Source organism: Aegilops tauschii, chromosome 6 (assembly GCF_002575655.3).
Source record: "Aegilops tauschii subsp. strangulata cultivar AL8/78 chromosome 6, Aet v6.0, whole genome shotgun sequence".
Lineage (NCBI taxonomy): Eukaryota > Viridiplantae > Streptophyta > Magnoliopsida > Poales > Poaceae > Aegilops > Aegilops tauschii.
The window spans coordinates 77,551,974-77,575,532 of NC_053040.3; the positions used below are offsets into that span (position 1 = coordinate 77,551,974).

The 23,559-nt window shown below is 43.9% G+C and overlaps 1 protein-coding gene, 7 non-coding genes and 5 pseudogenes across 8 annotated transcripts; 12 read left to right on the top strand and 1 right to left on the bottom strand.

The window, feature by feature from the left end:
* Positions 1–3,352: 3,352 nt before the first annotated feature.
* Positions 3,353–3,444, top strand: LOC120967660 (small nucleolar RNA snoR1). The gene has a single exon (XR_005761386.1). It is a non-coding gene; the product is annotated as a small nucleolar RNA snoR1 (small nucleolar RNA).
* Positions 3,445–3,514: 70 nt separating this feature from the next.
* LOC120967658 (small nucleolar RNA snoR1) lies at positions 3,515–3,602 on the top strand. Its single transcript, XR_005761384.1, has one exon. It is a non-coding gene; the product is annotated as a small nucleolar RNA snoR1 (small nucleolar RNA).
* An 84-nt stretch (positions 3,603–3,686) lies between these two features.
* Positions 3,687–3,790, top strand: LOC120967659 (small nucleolar RNA snoR1). Its single transcript, XR_005761385.1, has one exon. It is a non-coding gene; the product is annotated as a small nucleolar RNA snoR1 (small nucleolar RNA).
* Positions 3,791–4,716: 926 nt separating this feature from the next.
* LOC120967534 (small nucleolar RNA SNORD25) lies at positions 4,717–4,812 on the top strand (annotated as a pseudogene).
* A 177-nt stretch (positions 4,813–4,989) lies between these two features.
* On the top strand, positions 4,990–5,146 carry LOC120967696 (small nucleolar RNA snoR134). The gene has a single exon (XR_005761421.1). It is a non-coding gene; the product is annotated as a small nucleolar RNA snoR134 (small nucleolar RNA).
* Positions 5,147–5,324: 178 nt separating this feature from the next.
* Positions 5,325–5,421, top strand: LOC120967561 (small nucleolar RNA Z223). Its single transcript, XR_005761299.1, has one exon. It is a non-coding gene; the product is annotated as a small nucleolar RNA Z223 (small nucleolar RNA).
* A 242-nt stretch (positions 5,422–5,663) lies between these two features.
* Positions 5,664–5,769, top strand: LOC120967675 (small nucleolar RNA snoR97). The gene has a single exon (XR_005761401.1). It is a non-coding gene; the product is annotated as a small nucleolar RNA snoR97 (small nucleolar RNA).
* Positions 5,770–6,698: 929 nt separating this feature from the next.
* LOC120967565 (small nucleolar RNA Z223) lies at positions 6,699–6,783 on the top strand (annotated as a pseudogene).
* A 113-nt stretch (positions 6,784–6,896) lies between these two features.
* Positions 6,897–7,011, top strand: LOC120967594 (small nucleolar RNA Z278). The gene has a single exon (XR_005761324.1). It is a non-coding gene; the product is annotated as a small nucleolar RNA Z278 (small nucleolar RNA).
* Positions 7,012–7,330: 319 nt separating this feature from the next.
* LOC120967592 (small nucleolar RNA Z199) lies at positions 7,331–7,404 on the top strand (annotated as a pseudogene).
* Positions 7,405–7,610: 206 nt separating this feature from the next.
* Positions 7,611–7,697, top strand: LOC120967615 (small nucleolar RNA R64/Z200 family; annotated as a pseudogene).
* Positions 7,698–7,858: 161 nt separating this feature from the next.
* On the top strand, positions 7,859–7,943 carry LOC120967583 (small nucleolar RNA Z103; annotated as a pseudogene).
* A 10,305-nt stretch (positions 7,944–18,248) lies between these two features.
* LOC109746539 (phosphopantetheine adenylyltransferase) lies at positions 18,249–21,585 on the bottom strand. The gene is made up of 6 exons (XM_020305659.4): positions 21,276–21,585; positions 20,902–20,973; positions 19,240–19,299; positions 18,915–19,009; positions 18,715–18,784; positions 18,249–18,618 (listed from the first exon to the last, which is right to left on the bottom strand). Exons 1-6 carry the CDS (start codon positions 21,510–21,512, stop codon positions 18,466–18,468), a joined length of 687 nt encoding a protein of 228 aa, XP_020161248.1. The 5' UTR covers positions 21,513–21,585; the 3' UTR covers positions 18,249–18,465.
* Between the last annotated feature and the right edge of the window lie 1,974 nt (positions 21,586–23,559).

The window sequence follows — 23,559 nt, forward strand, 5'->3', positions numbered from 1 at the left end:
AAAGAACCAAACACATTAAGAGACGCTTCAACTCCATCCGTGATCAAATCAAGGAGGGAGACATAGAGATTTGCAAAGTACATACGAATCTGAATGTGGCAGACCCGTTGACTAAGCCTCTTCCATGAGCAAAACATGATCAACACCAAGACTCCATGGGTGTTAGAATCATTACAATGTAATCTAGATTATTGACTATAGTGCAAGTGGGAGACTGAAGGAAATATGCCCTAGAGGCAATAATAAAATTGTTATATATATTTCCTTATATCACGATAAATGTTTATTATTCATGCTAGAATTGTATTAACCGGAAACTTGATACATGTGTAGATACATAGACAAAACACAGTGTCCCTAGTAAGCCTCTACTAGACCAGCTCATTAATCAAAGATGGCTAAGTTTCCTAACCATAGACATGTGTTGTCATTTGATGAACGTGATCACATCATTAGGAGAATGATGTGATGGATGAGACCCATCCGTTAGCTTAGCATAATGATCGATAAGTTTTATTGCTATTGCTTTCTTCATGTCATATACATATTCCTTTGACTATGAGATTATGCAACTCCCGGATACTGATGGAATGCCTTGTGTGCTATCAAACGTCACAACGTAACTGGGTGATTATAAAGATGCTCTACATGTAACTCCGAAGGTGTTTGTTGGGTTGGCATAGATCGAGATTAGGATTTGTCACTCCGAGTATCAGAGAGGTATCTCTGGGCCCACTCGGTAATGCACATCATAATAAGCCTTGCAAGCAATGTGACTAATGAGTTAGTTGCGGGATGATGCATTACGGAATGAGTAAAGAGACTTGCCAGTAACGATATTGAACTAGGTATGAAGATACCGACGATCGAATCTCGGGCAAGTAACATACCGATGACAAAGGGAATAACGTATGTTGTCATTAAGGTACGAACGATAAAGATCTTCGTAGAATATGTCGGAACCAATATGAGCATCCAGGTTCCGATGTTGGTTATTGACCGAAGAGGTGTCTCGGTCATGTCTACATAGTTCTCGAACCCGTAGGGTCCGCACGCTTAACGTTTGATGACGATTTTGTATTATATGACTTATGTGATTTGGTGACCGAATGTTGTTCGGAGTTCCGGATGAGATCACGAACATGACGAGGAGTCTCGAAATGGTCGAGGGGTAAAGATCCATATATAGGACGATATTATTTGGACACCGGATGTGTTCCGGGGGTACCGGGTACGTATCGGGTCACCGGAAGGGGTTCCGGGTAACCCCCGGCAAACTATATGGGCCTAATGGGCCAAGAGAGGGACAGACCAGCCCCTAAGGGGATGGTGCGCTCCCTATAGGCCGAAATAAGGGGGAAAAGAAAGGAGGGAAGGGAGAAGGAAAGTGGAGGATTCGGCCTCCCCCTTTCCTTCCCCTCCCCCCTCTCTTTCCTTCCCCCTCCGACACTTATGGAAGGGGGGAGGCCGAGTAGGATTACTCCTACTTGGGGTGCCCCTTGCTGCCCCTCTCCCTCTCCCACCTATATATATGTGGGGGGCACCGCTAGAACACACAACATTGATTCCTAGCCGTGTGTGGTGCCCCCTCCAAAGTTTACGCCTCCCGTCATATTGTCGTAGTGCTTAGGCAAAGCCCTGTGCGGATCACTTCACCATCACCGTCACCACGCCGTCGTGCTGACGAAACTCTCCCTCAACACTTTGCTAGATCAAGAGCTCGAGGGACGTCATCGAGCTGAACTTGTGCAGAACTCGGAGGTGCCGTACGTTCGGTGCTTGATCGGTCGGAACGAGAAGAAGTTCGACTACATCAACCGTGTTGTCAAACGCTTCCACTTTCGGTCTACGAGGGTATGTGGACACACTCTCCCCTCTCGTTGCTATGCGTCTCATAGATAGATCTTGCGTGAGCGTAGGATTTTTTTTAAAATTGCATTCTACGTTTCCCAACACTTTCATCGTTGGATTCCTCGCGTCGAGATTTTCAAAACTAGATCCCATGTTGATAGGTATTGACGAACATTTTTTCACAAAAAACGGACGAAAAAACCGAACCGGGAGCACGGGTTTTTCCCTTTTCGAAAGAGGCACGACCGTACCTCTCACGAAATCACAACCGTGCCCCCGCGAAAGCAAAACCGTGACTCTCGTGGAAGGAAAAAAAAAGAGAAAACGTGTTTTTTTCTCCGTTTTCGAGGAGGCACGGCCGTGACTCTCGCAAAAGCACAACCGTGCCTCTCGCGGAAGCAAAACCGTGACTCTGCGAAAGAAAAAAAAACAGAAAACACGTTTTTTCCGTTTCCGAGAGGCACGGCCGTGACTCTCGCGAAAGCACAACTGTGCCTCTCGCGGAAGCAAAACCGTGAATCTCGTGAAAGGATAAAAAAAGAACACGCGTTTTTTTTGTTTCCGAGAGGCACGGCCGTGACTCTCGCTAAAGCAGAACCGTGCCTCTCGCGGAAGCAAAAACCGTGACTCTCGCGAAAGAAAAAAAACAGAAAACACGTTTTTACTCCGTTTCCGAGAGGCACGCCCGTGACTCTCACGGAAGCAAAACCGCGACTCTCGCGAAAGCACACCCGTGCCTCTCGCGGAAGCAAAACTGTGACTCTCGCAAAAGGAAAAAAAAAACAAAAAACACGTTTTTTCGTTTCCGAGAGGCACGGCCGTGACTCTCGCGAAAGCAAAACCGTGCCTCTCGCGGAAGCAAAACCGTGACTCTCGCGAAAGGAAAAAAAAAGAAAATGCATTTTTTCGCGCAATTGTTTTTTTGAATTTTTTTGATCAAAAAGCTAAGGAAGACTGTTGGAAAACCAAAACGTCGAAAACCCTGAAAAAAAACGTTTAAAAAGCAAAAAACGCGTGCGGAAAAATAAAAAAAATAAAATCCGGAGGGAGCGCCAGAGCGCAACACGCGGCGAATGGCTGAAAGCGCGTCAAGTGGCGCTGATCGTTGCGAGGCTCCCGAAAGAGCGCTAGTTAACTAGTTGCTCTCGACATATTTAGAGCGAAAAATATGATGATTTTTTAGGTTTGACCACCGCAGTTTTCTTTTTGAGCGAAAAAAAAGACTACAGGGCTTAGATATTTTAGCTACCCACTACAGGCCCATAGGACGAAATGCCCACACAAAATCTTGGCCCGCTCCCACTCCCTCTATATAACTCCACCGTGGGCATAGACGCCAACCCAGCACCTCTCTAGGGTTTGAACCGCCGCCGCAGTCCCTCCGCTCCACGGCCGCTCATGTCGCGGCGGCGGCGGCTCCTCTTCCTCTCGTCCTGCGCGGCATCTCTACTTTCTCTCGCCGTCTCATCTGCCATTAGATCTCGATTTTCTGTTGTTTTTGTGCAGTGATGATTGCTCTATTTCTGACACCTCTTGTACGAGAAGCGCCTTGATGCGCTTCGCTGAGCAGATTGCAGCAAACATATCTGAGCACAATCACGCGCTAATTTGTTTGTTTATTTTTGATGGATTTGCAACAACTAGCATCTTGGTAAGAACCGTTGGCCGTGATGAGCACTGCTTATTTCTGACACCTCTTGTATGAGAAGGGACTCGTCCCTTCCATGAGCAGATTAGCAACCCTCTGAGCTCATCGTATGACCAAGATCTCTTCTTGTGAATGTTCCTTTTCCGCTTGGTTGTTTGTCTTGTCATTTGGTGTCAATATGAACAACAGCTGTGATGAGCATCGCTTTCTTCTGACACCTCTTGTATGAGAAGTTCGCCCCTCTCGAGAGAGGCGCCCTTCGTTGAGCAGAGTATAGCAACTGTCTGAGCTTTTCTTGATGTTGCTTGCGCCAGCTTTACAATTTTCGTTGGCCAGAGTATAGCCTGTTACATGGTTCACTCTTAGATTAGTTGTGTCCTTTTTGTTTGCAATTTTAGTATGTTATTGTACGTCTCTCGTGCATATTTGTATGGTAGGCGATTTAGAATTTATAATCAGTCGGCTGTCGAGCTGTAGCTTTGAAATTCTCTGTTTTTTGTTAACGTTGCATTTTTTGCTTACCTGAATGACAGCTGTTCTTGGTGATTTGATGAAACTTTTTTGCTGATTTCAATTTAATTTCTGCTATTCTTAAACTGATAGAACAAGTCAAGTATAACTGTCCTCTCACATCTGATTTGTGGAAAGAGCTACGAGATGCGAGTTTTATAATGGCATGAGATTCACTCATGCACTCGCTGCCTGTCTCATCTATGCAGCTGAATCCACTGCAAGCCATCTGAAGAAACAAACTCAAGTGTGGTGATTATCAATTCAGAATCAATCTTATTTGCATTCAACAACACATAAAAAACTCAAGAATCTAATCATTTGGTGCGAAAGTCTGCTGATTACAAGGAAAGTTGTAGCACAACAATGTTAAAGATGCACTTATGGTTAACCGGGGTTTATTGCTCCCAACGCCCAGGAATTCATCAATAGATAGGTCATGAACAGCACAATCTTAATTTTGTGCATTGTCTTGTCTCAACTTGCGATTTGTTTGTGCTTCGTCATCTGGTCATTGGGATGTTCAGTCTCTTGAGGCTGATTTGTTTCCACTGGACTCGTTCCCTTGAAGCAACAGTGTTCTGTTGTAATTGAGTTAGCCCCTCTTTTGCCCTTAGGGATCTCTCTGCCAGGGCACCGGCAGCTCTTACATACATGCACACGTCAAACAAAAATTCCCGTCGACACGTTCTTGGTAATTTGATTTTGACAGCTGTGATGAGCCCATTTTACAGTTACAGACCTGTAATGACTCCTGTGGAAATGATCGCATGGTCAAAGAACATCTAAGGGACTGAGTTGTTTGCTATCAGTGGTTTAGATATTTCTGTGTTTGTTTTGATTTGCTTATCTTAACAGTATTCGTGCCTGTAAACTAATCTGTATGGTTCCTGGGCAGCGAGAAGATGGAGAAGAACGCTAATGTTCCTTTAGCTATGCAGTGTGGAATTTCTTCTGATCAGATGAATAATTTTCTTGTCTTGCATGATGCTAACCCCGGGCTTGTCGGACGGATCTCGGTCCTCTGTGATGAAGGAAAGCCCCAATGCTGTGCTAGATCCAAAACCGCCGTTCAGTGTTGCAGGCCGCGACACTACGCGTGAATGAGCAGCTTGTGTCAGAGTAACGGATACATTCACATCACATCTGTTTTCCACTGTTTTTGTTTCGGATCTTGGATTGTTTGGTGGCAGTGATTAGAATCTTACCCATGCTTCTGAAGCACAAGGGAAAACATGGTTGAATTTGTTAATCACTGTAAATACCAGATCCTTTTTTTATGATCTTGGTTTATTTATGTTATTATGTTTTTTGTTCATGGCGGTGATGATAAACACTTTAAGCAAACATGCCAGATCTGCTTCTGAAAATTCATGACTGAGAAACCTGTTTTATACCGATCTGAGCCATGATCCTTTTGTCTATTGTACAATCCTAGTTTAGTTTCTGATTCTGTAATACTACAAATTCGTTTGAAGACCTTATGATGCGTATCCCAACAGTTGAACACCAGGATCCTACCTGGAGGCTTGAAATTGATGGGCAAGTCTGAGGTTCTTTGATGAAAGATGTTTCTTTCTTTTGGTTGTTGGTCTCTGTTTTACCATTTGCTTTTAGTTTTGATTGTTGCCGAGTTTAACTATCCTCTCGCAAGTTTTTCCGATTTGTGGAAGAGGCTGAAAATCTTGGTAGAGCGTGTGTTGTCATCAGCTTTGTCTCTTGTTCCTACGAGATGGGAGTTAAATAATGACACGAAATTAAACAAATTTCCACTGCGTCCCTGCAGTAATTGCTACTATATGTGGAGAAACAAGCTGAAATATTGTTCTAGAACAAGTTACCTCGGCCATATTCTTAACTTGAAACCTGATTTTGTAACAGTTGCCACAAAATGAATTGGCTGTGAATTGTCTAAAGGAATTGATTTTGCTGGAAGCTTGTAGCACGAATTAGTAGCTAATGTAGTAATGGTACAGACATTTCACTTGTAAGTGAATGATGCTTGGAACATCTTTATGGCATAGTTCTATACCTCACAACTTAAAACCATTGAATGATTACAGCAAGAGATATCTACTGGGTTATCTTATCACTTCTTAACCAAGAGATTTCTACTGGGTTGTCTTATCACTCTCAGGCGTTTGACTTCTTGTCATGGTAATTTCTTCTGGATGAAGTTGCTTTACTTTCATGTTAGGAGTTTATGTAATTTCAGCTGGTCTTTATTCACACAGCCCTACATGATGAACTTAATATTTTAGCTATGGATTTATGTCCAGATGAGCTATAATTTTTGTCATAGTTACTCTGATAGGGTCTGATTTGATATTGGGGAAATAACATTGCTATGATGATAAATTTATGGCTTGTTTCTCAAAACATCCGCAGTTGTTGCCTAAGAGCTTTCGCCCTGCCAGGTTGAGATTTATCCTACACTCTCACTGGAAAGTTCCATGTGTGGACTAATAATATCTAATAATATCCGCTTATTATCTGATGCCTTGCATTAGCACGCTCTAGTTGTCACTTTCTTTTCCTCCTTGTGAATTCATTTCTTCCTGTGCAAACCAAGGGTGACATGTGTTTGTTTTACACTCCTGTTGTTTTCATTTGAGTGATGGTTGAATTTCTTAATATGAGCCATATGAATATTAATTCTTATTTTTGCACTCTTTACTTTAGAGATTTTTGTTTTCAGTTTTGATAACACTTCCATGACAGTTCTGCTTCTGAGAATTCATGACTGAAAAACCTGATAGCCATTGCAGTTTATAAAAGCAGTGGTGATACCTGGAAAATCATGATTAATTAGCCCAGTGTGATATCTTCCATGTGTACTTAATCTGAATTAGGAGATTGTAATTTGTTCTGAAACATCATCTGAAATTCCAATGATGATATGCCCAACATTTGGAGGTGCAGATGGCTCCAGGATCCTGTTTACAGGATGAACCTACCTGGAGGCGCTGTATCCACATGACATCGATGGGTAAGTCTGAGGTTCTTGAGGATCACATGTAATTTGCTGTTTTCAAGTTTTTGTTTTCAACTGATAAAACTACCATTTCTGTATCATATTTGCTGAGTTTAGGTATCCTCTCACAAATATCTCTGATTTCCGGAAGAGATGCAATCTTATTTGTCTTAAACAGAACTTGATTTAATAGAACATAAAATGTAGATAAATGATGCGCAAGAAATTAAAAAATGTCTGCATTCATTTCATTTTCACTTGATATTATTTTCTGGTAACTATAGCTCCATGCAGTCATTACTCCCACACCCAGGAAATGATCAATAGGGCTGGTTCAATGGCTCCATGAATCAAAGGATGAGAAAATACTGCAACAATATGATCTATGATCTGATTCTTAGTATTTAAGTCTCTGATGATGACTTTGCCGAATTTTTACTCATCTTCTTTTCCCCCCAAAGTCTCTTTTTTGGATGCAATGAAGCAAAGTTGGTCCGTGTTTCTGATGTCCAGCGGCTGATAGCATCTTTAATTTCATTCTGATCCCATGTGCAAGTGCATCTTCTTTCATCCATTTTTCTTCTAATTGTGTTCTTAGATATTTTCTTGTTTTTGCGTAGTTTTGTGGCATTGCGGTGATGAATTTTGTATTTTCGCATGTCAGACTTCAGAGAAGCATCTGGTGGCAAGTCATATGCTATGACTGAGCAATGAAATGCCATCTGTAATGTTTCGGGATTGCCTCACCTTTGCCCTTGCAACTGTTGATGATTTTGCCATTTGTACTGGTGAAGAACGTTCACACGTGCTGCAACAAAACAGATTGCTGTTTCATGCTTCTCGCATGTACATTGAATGCACTGCTCAGAAAATTAATGGCCCCTTTCCCCAAATTATCGACTTGATTATAGTGCAACTGTAATCCTTTATCGAGGATTCCAAGCCAGAAGTCTGATCCATCTTTGTTTTTTTGTTCTATTTTATCTATCCTATTTGGATTTGTTCCATTTTTTACAAGTTGAGAATGGGATATGAGGATCCTTACACCAAATGATGGATTATGATTATACAATTATACTGTGCGCACAAATGATAGATGTCCATTTGACTGAAAAACTTGTTATATAGATGTGAGCCATTGCACTTGAGAAGAGCTTTTTTATCCTGGTTGTGACACCATGTTTGATGGAGTTGATACTTCCTCTGTCCGGCATTAGTCGACGCTCAAATGGATGGAATTAGTTGACGCTCAAATGGACTCAAATGGATGTCCATTTGATCGTCAATTAATTCCAGACAGAGGTAGTAGATCTTTGTTGCTAAGCTAATGTGGAAGTGGGATCTTTTTTCATGTATTTTCTTCCTAGTGCCATTGTTATTTGTGATGTTGCGGCCAAGGATTAAACTACAGACAAGCATATGTCTGAATTTTCTTATGTGGAACAATCTAATCTTCTCTATGAGGCCAATGACTTTGTGTGTTTCTTATGTAGTTTTATTTGATGATTTTGTGGTTTTGTGAAGCTGATGATCCATTTGTTTGCGGACCAAAAGGATAGTCTAGTTTGGCAATACGAACCTAATGGAGTACATCACGACCTCACATGCTAAAGTTAACTTTAGTATACTGACATGATAATTGTTGGCTATGGGGAGAATATCACATGATACCAACACTTACTCCCATGGTACCAATTCGAAAAATTCAAATTTAAATGTGTCAAAAATTTCTGAAAAAAAGCATGGATGTTATCAACATACGTTTCTACAAACCCTAAAAAAATCAGACCCAAATTCGATATACACATTGAGAAACAAAAAAGACAAATCTGTTGTGAACAGTGTAGTTTTTTTACACTATTCATGTTTTGTCATTATTTGACACTATTCATGCTGAATTTGTCTTTTTTGTTTCTCATTGTGTATATCGAATTTGGATCTGATTTTTTTAGGGCTTGTAGACACGTATGTTGAGAACATCCATGATTTTTTTTCATAATTTTTTACATGTTTAAATTTGAATTTTTCGAATTGGTATCATGGGAGTGTTGGTATCATGTGACATTCTCCCGTTGGCTATGTCCTGCATTCCAATACGAACCTACTGGTCCAGCGTTTGCTGGTACGGCTCCTTCTTGGCCGCAATCTTTCTTAATGCTGTACAGCTGATCTTTTCCCTGTGTCTGGCAATGTCTCATTCTGTTCAATAATTGAAGAGAAATAACCTCCGTTTAAAGACTTCATTTTTTTGCAAGCTTGATTTCCCTTGTAAGCTCCATCAACAGTGGAGGGGCCATAAGGGTCGGTGATGCTCGACATATTCCTCAAGATCATGCTTGGCGAAAGCAATTATTGCATCAGATACTGTTTAGTGCAAGTTTGAAGTTCTGGGCGGCCGGTGAACAATCGAAGGAATAAGATAGCCAGAAATATTTTCAATGTATTTTTAATTTGAAGTTTTCTGTGCTTCAAATTCTGGATACGGTTTTCCTTGATGAATAAGATAACCATCTGAACTCTGTTAAGTTGCCAAGTTCCATTCTATCCTTGAGGCACCAGATTTTGTATCCTTCAGAATGAATCCGATATTAGTTGTGTGTTCCCATTTCATCCATGGCCAGAGGCTTACCTTTAAAATGTTTTCTGTACTTCATATGGTAGTTTTTTTTGGGTTCACGAATGATATCACTGTCAGATTACATTTTCTGAATTTAAACCTGAAGTTAGGGGTGGGTGTTTGTTTATATAGTTTGGTTTATTTGGGTATCTATAAAATAGCAACCGAAATAATCACAATAAGAATTGCCACTGACCTTATTAACCAAAATTTGTCGGTTCAGACCGAAGTACACATCATTAATTAAAACAGTGTATCATGTAGCGATTTGTTTTTTTTTTTGAAAAAAACCCCTATATTAATTAATTAATAATGTTATTACAATCCGCCACACAGGGCGGAACACTATTAAGAAGAATCCCATCAGATTTATTTATAAAGCTAAACTTTACAATTTCGTGCGCCACCTTATTGGCCTGCCGATTAATTTTTGCAATTTTAAAATTCTTGAGCATCGTCAATATACTCAAGGCTTCTTTCTTCAAATCAATGAGCGGAGACATGTCAAGATTCTCATTTGCAAGGAAAGGACGGACAAAAGCACAATCAGTCTCTAAAATAATGGATTGGTGAAGAGTAATACCTATATAAAGGCCTGCCAGACAAGCATGTAGCTCGGCTTCGTTCATGCTGCAACACTGACCTAGAAAGTCCCATGAAGAAATAATAACTTCACCAGATAAGTTCCTAACAACCACCCCCACACTGGCCGCACTAATACTCTCCACATAGCTGGCATCAACATTGATCTTGATATAATCATCTGGAGGAGGCTTCCATCCCACCTGTTCTTGTGATGTTGCGAAACCTGATGTAGCACCTCCCATTTTTCCTTTACCTTTGTTACTAGTAACAACCTCAACAGAGTTGTGACTGGACGTAAAAGAAGACCAATAGTTTACCACAAAATTGCAGATGCAGCAATGGATTCCTTCCCTTTCTCAAAAATTAAATCATTTCTCAGGTGCCATGCTCGCCAGAACAGAAACAAAACTTGCTCTCTCTGTTGCAAGCTCAAAAAATCCAACAAAATCAATAGCCAATCTGGTCCCGAGAATTTGAACCACTCTTCATCAGGAATATTCCACGATTCTCTCAAGGCCAGTCATAGTGCACGAGCCTTAGGACAAATAACTAGGGCATGAAATGTGCTTTCCTCTTCTACTCCACAAATGGAGCACATACTTGAAGTAATCTGATGGTGCTTAACTCTATTGGTCTGGACCGCCAAGCTATCGGTCGCGGCCCTCCAAGCAAAAATCCTTATCTTTTGAGGGATATTAGCCTTCCAAATTAAATTCCAGAGTCTTCTTTCTCCGCATGGATAGCCACTAGATTGACCCAATTTATCTTGGCTATCCTTCAACTTAAGTGCTAAATTGTACGCATTTTTAACGGAAAATATACCGTTATTCTCATAGTGCCACGCAATAAAATCTCCATCCCCATAAGCATGAATACGAATCTTAAGAACCTCCTCTGCATCATGGGGATAGAAAAGATACTTGATCAAATTTTCATCCCATGCCTTCCTCCCACTCAAGAACAAATCAGAGACCCACTTCAATCTAGTATTATGCCTTTTAGCTGAAATTTTAAGTCCAGTGTTCCTGGGTAACCAATTATCCCTCCAAATATTAATACTAGATCCATCACCCACCCGCCAAATGACACCATTCTTAAGCAATTCCAGACCATGCATAATACCCTGCCAAGTCACTGATGCTGACTGAGGAAACACTGTATCAAGAATATGTCCATGAGGGTAATACTTTGCCTTCATCAGCTTAGCACACAACGAATCCGGATGAACCAATAACCTCCACGCTTGTTTGGCTAAGAGGGCTTGGTTAAATAATCTGAGATCCCGGAATCCCATACCTCCCTTACCTTTAGACCTAGTTAATTTGTCCCAAGCTAACCAATGTGTTTTTCTTCGATCTTCCTCATCTCCCCACCAAAAATTCCTGATAATATGTGTTAACTCCTTACAAAGGGAAGCCGGGAACTTAAAAATACCCATAGCATACACAGGTAGAGCTTGAATAACCGATTTTATTAAGTCTTCTTTCACCCCACACGACGCGTATTTCTCTATCCAGTCAGAGAGCCTTTTCAAAACCTTATCTTTAGTAGATTGAAACTTACCAGCTTTCATTCTTCCCTCAGGAACCGGAAGTCCAAGATATTTATCTTCGAACCCATCGACCGTAATTTTTAAGATTACCATAATAGTCACTTGATTCTCCAAACTGCACTTTTTCCCAAACATCATGGAACATTTATCAGGACTTAATAACTGTCCAGTCCTTTTCTCGTACTTCGTCAGAATATTTTTAATGACAATTGCTTGATCAATGGAGCCTTTGAAAAATAACATACTGTTGTCCGCAAACAACAAGTGAGAAATACCTGGCGCATGTCTATTCAAATGAAACTCCTGAAGAGATCCTCTGGCTGAAGCATCATTAAGCAGCAAAGAAAGTGCCTCAGCAACAAAAAGGAACAAGTACGCAGATAAAGGGTCCCCCTGCCTAAGTCCCCTTGAAGGTGAAAAAGACTCCAGCAACTGTCCATTGAAGCAGACGGCAAATTTCACCGATGTAACACACGACATAATCCAATTTATCCACCTCGGCGCAAAACCCAAAGCCCCCATCATACATTGCAAGAAATGCCAGTCTACACGATCATAAGCTTTCGCCAAATCCAACTTATACGCACAAAATTCCCCTCTTAAATCTTTAAGCGTACTCAACGAATGCATACATTCAAAGGCTATGAGAGCATTGTCAGAAATTAATCTTCCCGGAATAAACGCACTTTGAGTAGGGGAAATCATACCATTAAGGAGCGGCCTCAGTCTGTTAACAAGGCATTTGGAAATAATCTTGTAGATAACATTGCACAAACTGATCGGCCTGAAATCTTTAATAGACTGAGGGTTCTTAATTTTCGGGATGAGAACAATAGTTGTGTTATTAATCCCCTCAGGCATAACTCCAGAAATAAAAAACTGTTAGACAGCCTTAATAATATCCTCCTTGATCAAACTCCAATTCCGCTGGAAAAACCTTGCAGGAAAACCATCCGGCCCCGGAGCCTTTAACGGCCCCATTTGAAAAAGCGCATCACTAATCTCTTGATCCGTAAAAGGTTTGCAAAGCTCCTCATTCATATCATCAGAGACAAGGGGATTGACCAGCGAAATAATATGGGACGGGTCAACTGAATCATCACATGAGTAAAGTTGTTTAAAGAATGAGTTAGTGATACCTTTCATCTCCTCCAAATTTTCCGTGAGGCACCCATCCTCCTTCCTTAGAGCAGAAATATGATTTTTCTTTGATCTCCAGGAAGCCTTCCTCTGAAAATAATTAGTATTACGGTCTCCTCCTCTTATCTTGTCCAACCGAGATCTTTGCTTCCAAAGCATTTCTTCCTTTATAAGAAGTTCATCCATCTCTGCAAGTATTTTCTTTCTTTCCAAACCTGCAGAATGACCATTCCTGCTAAACAATTTTTTTAGTCTTTTACGAGCCCGCTCCAGTTTCTTTGGCAGATACCCAATATGAACGCGACCCCACCCATGAAGGGATTTCATTAGTTTGTCTAGCTTATTTGCAACATCACCAAGATCATTAATATTAGAATCTCTATTCCAGCAAGCACTAATCTGATCATCCAAAGCCCCACCTTCCCTCTCCCAATAAGATTCATATTTCAACTGTTTAACAAAAGTGCCAACTTTGGGAGAACCCAACAATTCAATAAAAATAGGACAATGATCAGACCTGGAGCTTATAATATGGGATACCTTACATCGAGGGAACATAGAAGACCAAAGTGGGCAAGCCACCGCACGATCAAGCCGTACCTTAACATTCTTGAACCCATCTTGCTTATTATCATACGTCCAAGGCACACCATGAAAACCCAAGTCATATAGATTACATTCGGACAGGGCTTCCCTAAAATTAGCCGTAAGCCTAATAGACCTCTTGTGGCGAGAGAAATGCTCATTTTGCCACATAGCTTCATTAAAATCTCCCACCATAAACCAAGCTCCTACACCAAGAGGTTTTAACTGTCTCAAGAGATCCCACATAACGTACCTTTGGCTCGCCTTAGGCTCACCGTAAATGAAAGTGCACCTCCACTTTGTTCCATCTCCCTTGCCGACATACATATCAATAAAATGATCCCCATATTTGTTCAGCTCACAAGAGTAGGCCTCATCCCAAAACACAGCTAGTCCTCCACCTTTACCATGGCCAGAAACAGTAAACACATTATTCATACCCAACCTGTAGCGCAAACTCTCAACATACTCTTTATTTTTCCTTGTTTCAGATAAAAAGATAACATCGGGTCTGTGCGTCTTAGAGAGGCACACCAACTCTTGAACTGTACGAGGCTGACCCAAGCCTCGACAGTTCCAACTCATCATTTTCATGGCTCCTGACGGGCGTCCTCTGCGCCCGTCAGGTCACCGGCAGCCCCAAGGCCGGTAGCTTCCTTTGTTGCATCCCCATTCTCTTTTTCCTCACCCACTGATTCCCTTCTCCTATCCCCAGCCTCCTCCTCTCTTCCCTCCCTTTCCTCAGTTACATGAACAATAGACCCATCTACACCAACTACAGCCTCAACCCTCTCAGTACAGACTCTTTTACAAGAAACAGTTCTATCATTTGCACTCTTATACTCTAAGCTCTCAGAACTAGTGCTATCCATACTAAACACTAAATTTTGATCATCAGAAAGACTCCTTTTGCTACCAGCCGTGCTCTCCAGGATGGCTGCAAAGGCACCCTTGCGACTGGACATTTCGCTGCCACTGTTTGGGGGTGAAGGGACCTCAAACTTCACATGCTTGGCACACACGCCATGAACGGCAGCGCGCTCCAGTTGCTCGTCTCTGTACAACCTTTTCCATCGACCCCGAATAGATTCAGCAGCCACCCCTTTAGCATGGGCGCTCATGTTGATGGAGCTAGCACCCATGCCATTAGTGCCCTGCACCTCCGCAGATCTCCGTGGCTGACTATAGGAGCACCATCAGTATCTTTCATGTGCCGCACCTCAACAGCAGCAGCAGGGGTCTCGGGAGCACTCAAGACGATGGAGGGAGTGCCCCCCTTAACCCCTACAGCAGCCTGATCCGGCACGTCTTCCATGCCAGATGCAATGTTCATCTCCGCATCATGGAGGGAGAGGCCCCCGGCCGCCAGCGTCTCCTTCCCACTAGTCTGTATACCAACAGAAGTGGGGAGCAAAGGCGCCGCGGCGACCGAGAGCTTCTGGACACCTGTGGTCACCGCCTTGATCATCTTCTCCGGGAGCTTGGGCCTGCCCGCCGCCTCCGCCTCTCCAGGGGCCACCGACAGCCCTCCATAATCGAGGAGAGGCCCGGACGAAGCCCCCGAAGCGTGCAAGTCTCTCGGGTGTGCTGGAGCCTTGAGGTCGATGCAGAAGTTCTTCTTCCGTAGCTCACTAGGGAGTCCACAGAACTTAGCCGTAGTGTGCCCCACGATGCCGCAGCATAAACAGAAATTAGGCAGCTTTTCATATTTAACTGGAAAGTAAATCTTTTTAGTGCCCCCTGCGTCGGTTGTGTCGATGAACTTCCTCACTGGCTCGACCACCTGATGCTCGACGCGGACGCGAATGTACTCGTCGACGATCTTCTTGTTCTTGTGTGACACCGCAATGACGGTGCCAAGCTTGTCGCCTAGAGTCCATCCCATTTCCACGGTCTTGATCGGAACCGGCAACCCATGGATTTGCACCCAAATTCTGAAAGAATCCAGGGGAACATCCACAGGGTCACCGCTTCCATCAAATGCCGCGAGCAGGACGGCATCATTTCTGTAGTGCCATGGTCCAGCTTGCAGCACATGACGTCGGTCTCCCTCCTTCGAGAAGGTGATGACGAAACGCCCATCTTCGCTTTTGACCCTCTGGGCCGCCGCCTCGCCGTGCAGCCGCCAAGGCCCTTTCAGCTCGTTGACGACGGCCTAGGGGTCAGCCAGGTATGGCGAAAGTACCCGACCCACCACCAGCTTGTCCGCCACCGCCCGCAAAGCCGCCTCCATGTCGATGACGATCGGCTTGTCGTTGATCAGTTTGGCCTTGCTGTTCCTACGGAGGGTAGGAGGCGTCGTCGTCGTGGCAGCGAAACCAATGGAGGTCCTCGGAGTAGCCAGAACTAGGCCACTCGGCCCCCCTACAGCGGCCTTGCCTTTCATCAGGGGAGGCGAGGCAGTGATTGTCGTCGGCTCGCTGTTCACCGCAACCTGGGAGGTTGGCTCCTCCTCCAGCATCCCGTCCTGACCGCTGCCAGACCCGGCCGCAGCAGCCTGATCAACTTGGCTCTTCCCAGCCATAGCCGAAGGGGAGTCCTGGCCTGTCATGTTTCCCTGAAACAAACGAACAGCAGAGCGACTGGAAGCAACGACAGGAGATTGCGACCCAAAATCGTGCCCCGCTCCCGTGAAATAAGCCTCACCCTCCTCAAATTTCGTCTCCAAATCAAAACTAGTAACTCCTGAATTTAATTTCGCACAAGAAACGGCGCTATTTCCAAATCCCCCATTCACCAGGATGCTGAATGCATCGGAAACTGCCCCTTTCTCTCCCCAATTACTCACCAGATCGGCCTCCGGCGGAGAATCCGGCTTCAACAAATCTGGTGCGACCGCCTCAATCGTCGCCGTAGCTCTCCCTTCCTTCAATTGAGAATCCACTCAATCTAAATTGAAGAAGCCTTGCATCCTCTGCCGAAGACGCCGCAGACAGCCCTCTGGATCCCGCGCTCTCCGAAGGATCTCCCTTCCCCGCCTCCTAAAGATGCTCCACTCGTCGCCGAGGTGGCCATCCAACCTCTGCCGCTCCTCGCGGCCTGACCCGACGAGCGCTAGGGCCGGCGCCTCCGCCATTCCCGTCACGAGCGAGTCGCCCTGGGCGTCGCCAGAGCTCCTCCCCGAAACGTTTTTTTTTCTATTCACACGACTGCTTTTTTTGAGTGACCATGTAGCGATTTGTTATACTCACGTACATACAAATGTCAATCATCTAAAAGTATATAGATGTTCTACTTGATTAGGCACCTGAATCTGACCCATACATATGGAAATAGAAAAAGAACCTTGATACTAAAACTAAACCAGATCAAACAAGGGATCTTCTTAGAAATGGTAAGATCTAGGATAGGCAGCCAACCTCCTGGAAAGAGCGATGTGGGTGGTGGTATCACACCCTTCTCAAAGGAATTGTGAGACTCTCGCCTCATACGTCTTTGTCCTGGAATCCAAACCCCCCTTTTCCTTTGACCAACGGGTCCTAGAACCGAGGAACCCATCGGGGTTACGAATCATTCATTCTTAAGCTCGATCTCCTCCATAGATGAACCATATATACCATGAACCAGAATAGAAGAGTTTGCCCCACCCATGACTAAATATTTCATAGTAGCCTCATTAGATTGTAGAACTCTCTTGTATATCCACGGTAGGTAGGAGCATAAACTGAAACACTCTGGAGCTACAAAGATATTTGTAATCAATCAACATCCCATAATTGATGACTAGACCGATGCACTTGTGCTTGCATGAATATATGTACAATAGTGTGTTTTCCTTTCGGTTTCAGGAAACAAAAGAAGATACGACCCCCCTTCCCCGCGTCGCTCCCTTGGAGCGACACAGGCGGATCCTAGATCAAAAACAGCGGTGGCCGCCCCTCCTCCCCTCGTTGCCGCCGGGGAGCATCGTCGGGCAAAGCCCGTGTGGCGTCGGTGCCGCCCTGCTTCGTTCCATTCTAGGTGGCATGGAGGCTTGGCGTCGATGCGTGGGCGTGGTGACCATGGCGCGAGCGTGCGGGGTTGCCGCGGTGGTGTGCGAGGTTGGCCGTCGTTTCGATGGGTTAACGCGGTTCTACGGTGGCGGCGGGTTCGATGAGGCAAAGTCTGGAGTTGCTTGCTCAGGGAGAAGTGATGACGATGGCTCTTGTGAGCGGCCTCGAACGATGGTCTCCCTCTCAGCAGTGTGTGTCGGTGCCCTTTGCTGTGGGCGGTTGTGACTGTTTTGCCTGGTTTTTTGTTAATTAACGGGACAATTATCTATTCTTTATTAGTGAGACGAGGCAAAGCATTTACCTCTGTTTCGGGAAAAAAAACTGTGTACAATTGTCTAAACAACACACTAGCTAGCTAGCGACTTAGACTAACCGGCTTGTGCTTACGCTGGAGAGAAACAAGGATGACAGACTCACAATTATGTTACTTTGATGTATACAGTTTTTGTCGATTGAAAACCATAAAACCGACAACCAAATAGTGTCTATTTTTCAAACCGAACAGAATAATAAAAAATCAATTTAGCCTATATTTTGGTTAAAGCAGTTCGGTCTCATGATACGTACTTCTATGGGCAACTTTCTTCCACACAGAGGGCTTTTCTTGGTAAAAGTGAGACAAGTAAATATGATGTGGTATTCTTTCATTGGGAGGTGACGACAGTGAGCTGGTGGTGACTTCGTCAATCTTCAAGCTCTGTAATTTCGATCCGGTCTTTCGCAGTGGGAGTGCATGTGTAAGCGTTGTAATCGGTGTTTGCTCAGAAAAAAAAACTTTTCTGCCTTCGTGTATGTTAAGAATTAAGAAACCTTTTAACTCTGCTGATTTGAGAAAATTGTGTAATCCTTAAGTTTGGTACCCATTTTTACAAGAGCCAAAGAAGTGCTCTGCTGCTATCCTTTTGTATATATATTACTCTTTTGTAAAAAAAAATGCATGTAAAGTAGAACTTGTAAGCACACGATTTGCAATGCATTAATCTGCCAGCTGAACAATGATAAGATGGTTGGCTATGTCCTGCACTCCAGCTGAACTGTTTGTTGCTCCTCCTGCTGGTCCAGCTTTTGCTGCTGCAGTGCCTTTTCGGCCTCAATCTTTCTGAATGCTGTAGAGCTGATCTTGTTCCCTGTAGACTTCTCTGGCACTAGTTCCACCACCTCAATCTAGGAGAATGATAGAAAAATCAGTTTGTCATCTTGCAGCACCTACCTAAAATTTGTAGTTTCTGGAGCAAATAGTTAGTGTTGTTGCAACCAAACCTCCAGCTGTGTGAGGCCTCTCTCGGCCCTCTTCCTGTTGACAGCATGCGCTCCTGGCAATGTCTCCTTGCTGATCCAAGAATGGCATGGAAATAATAACAGATTAAATATAGATTTTTTTTTACATGATACTTCGGCGTGCTAGAAAAGTAGAAATCCTGTTAAAAAAAGAAGCAGGCCGGGCTATTAAGAAGCCTAACCTGACAACGATTGCCTCCAGAGCCTCATCGACAATGGAGGGGCCATAAGGGTCGATGATTGGTTCGACATGAACCTCAAGATCCGGCTTGATAGACTAGCGAGTTGACAGCGAAATGTGTAAGATATATGAAAAGACTTGAAGCTAAATTTCAGGCTTACTGGCTGAAGTGCAAGTAGCAGGGTACAAGTAATTGTCACTTTCTAGTACCAAAATGCAGATTGATGCTATACATAAGCGAGTACTACCTATTAATCTAGCGAGCTGAGTTCAGGTGATACATAGGCTGAGGAACAGGAGACTTTTTACGATTGGATGAAAGATACCTTGATATAATCCTTGACATTTTCCATCCGCGTCTCGATTGGTTGTATCAGGTAACCATACTGCAAAGTGCAAATGAACCACCAAAAACAAGAGATGGCCATCAGATATATGCACATAGATTTTATCTAGAATAAATCTAGAGGCCACGACCAATAGCTAGGCAGCTTTTACAAAGAGAATGTATGCAATTCAACTAATAATTGATGCTTTGAGGTGGATATATGCAGCTCAACCAATGATTGAGTAACCCCTACCAGAGGTGTGTGTCAGGTGCCCATGGAGCTTCAACACCCTGTCCACATTCATTGAATTTTGTGTAGTTGCCCGGTTGTATTCGTAGAATGGAAGATTGCTCGCTAACGGTACTGCTCAACTACTTATCAATGTACATATCTTTTTATGACAGTGACACGCTTAGGGCCTCCCTGCTTTGATTAACATGCTTCCAAGAGCGTACAAAATACTCCCTCCGTTCCTAAATATTTATCTTTTTAAAGATTTTAAATGGACTACCACATACAGATATATATACATATTTTAGAGTGTAGATTCACTCATTTTGCTTCGTATGTAGTCACTTGTTGAAATCTCTAGAAAGACAAATATTTAGGAACGGAGGGAGTAGAAAAAAGTAAGTGCCGGATTAACATGCCATGCTCATTGGTATCATGCATAGCTGAATTTCTACCAAGTTTTACCTTAGACTAGCCACAATGGGTAGTAATATAGACTAGTAACATGTCCATGTTACTAGTCTATGTTACTACCTCTATAGTGGGGAGTAACATATGTGTGGTACTCCCTCCGTCCGGGTTTATTAGGCCCCATTCTATTTTGTGCTAAAGTTTGACTTGCAAATTTAACTAATAAAATGTAAACTATATGTCACAAAAATTATATTGTTGGAAAGCTCTTTCAAACACAAATCCAATGGTGTAATTTTTGTATCATATAATTTATATTTTTTTAATAATATAGATAGTCAAAATCTGGCACAAAATACAAGGAGGCCTAATAAACCCGGACAGAGGTAATAACATGAAGCACTTCATTTATTAGGCTATAGACACATCTTGCCTTGATATGTGTGATATTACTCATACTAGTAGTAACTAGCTATGTTACCACTTTCATCTCTTTCTTCATTTATTGCATGCCACATCATCTATTTAACATAGATATGTGTGATGTTACTATCTATGTTACTCCTATTGTGGGTAGTCTTACTGAACCTTAGCAACTGATGATTATTTCCAAGAGGTTTGAGTCAATTCATGTTTTTTTTAAAATATAGTGCAAGGAAATGCTACATAGAAAAATTTCTCAAGGGTTCCAATGCCCCAAAATTATGCACTCAAGTGGCATTGCATGGGACGACAGAAGGATCCTTCCCGTTTTTTTGTGCAAGAGAGGGTTCGGTTGGTATGAGCTGAGAGCTGACCAACAGCTATGAGGACATGTAGATGTGGAGCAGCATCAGCTACAGTAGTTGGCATGGCATGCTGGTTGAGACGTCTCGCGTCTCAAACTTTATGTAAAAATTGATGCGACAGCGGCACTGTAGTAGTAGTAGTACTATGTGTCCAGAATTAATTAATTTGGACGTTAAAAATGTACAGCAGCAGGTGACAAATCAACGAGGAAGGAGAGATTGAGCTAACCTTCTTCTTGGCGAGCATCGGGCCGTCGCAGACGCCGATCACGACCCGCTCCCTCGCCAGCTCCGCCGCCGCCTGTTGTCACATCACACGCCCAGTTTAGTGTTTTCCTTTTGTCTCGTCTAGAGATAGCACATGGCTCTGCTATGATTCACGGAGGAAAATATGCGATTCAGACGGAATCACGGAAGAAACAGAGAACCCGCGGCTGCTCTCGAGCGAATCGATCGAGATCGATTCGCCAGGCAGACGATGCCGGAACGAGAGGACGGCAGGCGACCGGAGCGCCGACGGGGCTCAGCTTGCCAGCGGCGGCCCGCGCGACGAGGATGAGATCATGAGGCGGAGCAGATGACGGCGGGCAGGCGGAGACGCACCTGGAGGAAGAGGTGGTGGCCGCGGTGCAGGCGGTCGAAGGTGCCGCCGATGACGACGGCCCCATAATTATTACTACGGGACGGCGGCGGCGGCCTTGTAATCGTCGCGTCGGGTTCACCGGACTGATGGTCCGTGCCGTCGCCCGACCCTGTGACGGCGGCTTGGCCCGCAGGACTCACGACGGCCAAAGTTTCCTCTGAGCCTACATTGGAAGTTTCCTCCATGGCTGCTACCATGGCGACGCGCGCGCAGCGGCAGCGTGTAACGGAAGGTAGGTGGGGGCGGGGTTGGTTCGCGTGTGCGGCGGTGGAGGGGAGAAGCTCCGTTTCTTATATGGAGTTGAGTTTGACTGAACCGACGACTCGCCGCTCACCACCACCGCTTCTCGGGTGGGTTGGTGCTTTGCCTAGCCTTGCAAATTGCAATTCGTTTTCAGAGCTTTCGGAGTTACTTTTGATTAAAAAAACCACACGAATCTTTGAGAAATATATATTTTATTGCAACTTTTCCTGCAATGTTTATGTGGTTTTTCAATTTAGTCTAAGAGGATCCTAGACTCCTTAAACCGCGGAACTGAAAACCGCGCGGAAATCGTGTTTTAAGGGTTGGTTTGAGCTGCGGCCGAACAGACCTCTTAAATTTAAACTGTAAAACCGAATATCCGCTTATATATTTTTTCCCACGTCTTCCTCCTCTCGTCCGTGTTCACGGCCAATTAGCTCGCTCCTTTCCCGAAAAAAAAGTTAGCTCACTCCTAGCCCGCGGACAATGCATAAAACGGCCAAATACGGAGCCGCCGGCATCCAGGACAACTCGCACGAAGCTAGCTAGCTCGAATCAATCCAAACGGCCAAATACGGAGCCGCCGGAGCCGTAGCTAGCTGAATCAATCCAGGAGCGAGCTAGCTAGCTGAATCTATTCAAGCAGTCGGGGTGGGCGGCCGGGGGGGGGGGGGGGGGGGGCTAGGCTGTCGCGTCCGGTGCGGCGTGGACGGCGGACGCGGATGTTTCCATCGCAGTTGGGCTCCCGCCAACCGCTTTCTCCCGATACAGGGCACCGTAGAAGCGAACGCGAAAACTGTGTTTTTGCAAATCGGAAGGAGCTTTGTACTGCGTCCTTTAATTTTTTACAGGTCGGAGTCGTCTACGGGTTCTATTCGGGTCGTTTTTCTCCGTCTAAAACTGTAAACCGACGGTTATTTTACAGTTTCGTGCGTTTTAAGGAGTCTGCTAGAGATGCTCTAATCTCTTCTTCCCAAGGCCGGGCCTGTAAAATCCCGGGTCCAGTGGAAAACTTAAAAATGGGTCCTTAGAGCATCTGCTGTCGGACCTGGCAAATCCGGCCCACTATACGTACCCTCCCTCATATTTCCACATATCTCAAATCTGGACTCTCAAATCCATGCAAATACATGCACGTCGATCATACAAGCCATTGTCGCACGTAAATAACAAATGTTGAACCGAACATAAATAGTGTTTACATAAAATTTATTTTAAGTGCACAAGTCAAACATCAGCTATTTGGTTTTCATTGTGGGTCCACCTGAGTTGCATCTTGATCTTTGGGGATTTCAACTTGTTCTTCAGGTGCTTAAACAATCATTGGTTTGGGCTACACCATCACCCTCATCCTCGACAATCATATTGTGCAGAATAACACAACATGTCATGAGCTGCCACGAAGTTTCTGATTCCCACATCATTGCATCCCCACGAACAATTCCCCAACGAGCTTGAAGCAATACAAATGCCCTCTCCACATCCTTCCTAGCCGCTTCCTGCATTTTTGCAAAGTGACTATGTTTTCGCCATGCGGTTCAGATATGGTCTTTACAAACGCCGCCCACTAAGGATAGATGCCATCGGCAAGATAGTATCCCATGTTGTAGTCTCGGCCGTTGACGGTGTAGTTGCACGATGGTGATTCCCCATTGCAAAGTGAAAGCACAAGTGCTCCCTGGGTGATTTTGATAATTAATGTCAACATGTCTCTTGTTGGACTAATATTTTCATCTAGTATACTTTAGAAAGTTCAACAAAGGCGTGGCATGGACAAGAGGATGTGGAACCCTTTCAAGATGCTAAGGTCAAATATTGGCAAAAGTTCAAGACTCTTCATCTCTATTTTTAGTGATCCAAGATCACATTGAGTCCATAGGAAAAGCCAATACTACTAAAAGGGGATGAGGTGTTGCTTAATGGTCTACTTTCTCTAAGTGCTTAGTGATATGCTCCAAAGACCTCAACCACTCTCTCAATTCTAAATATGTCCTAAACCTA

What these genes read in the sequence shown, in the direction of transcription:
- LOC109746539 (XM_020305659.4), bottom strand. Translation starts at nt 21,512, where the DNA reads ATGGTAGCAGCCATGGAGGAAACTTCCAATGTAGGCTCAGAGGAAACT. An exon ending in GCCACCACCTCTTCCTCCAG is followed by an intron (nt 20,974 to 21,275) that starts GTGCGTCTCCGC and finishes ATGTGACAACAG; the next exon opens with GCGGCGGCGGAGCTGGCGAG. An exon ending in ATGTCAAGGATTATATCAAG is followed by an intron (nt 19,010 to 19,239) that starts GTATCTTTCATC and finishes TCAACTCGCTAG; the next exon opens with TCTATCAAGCCGGATCTTGA.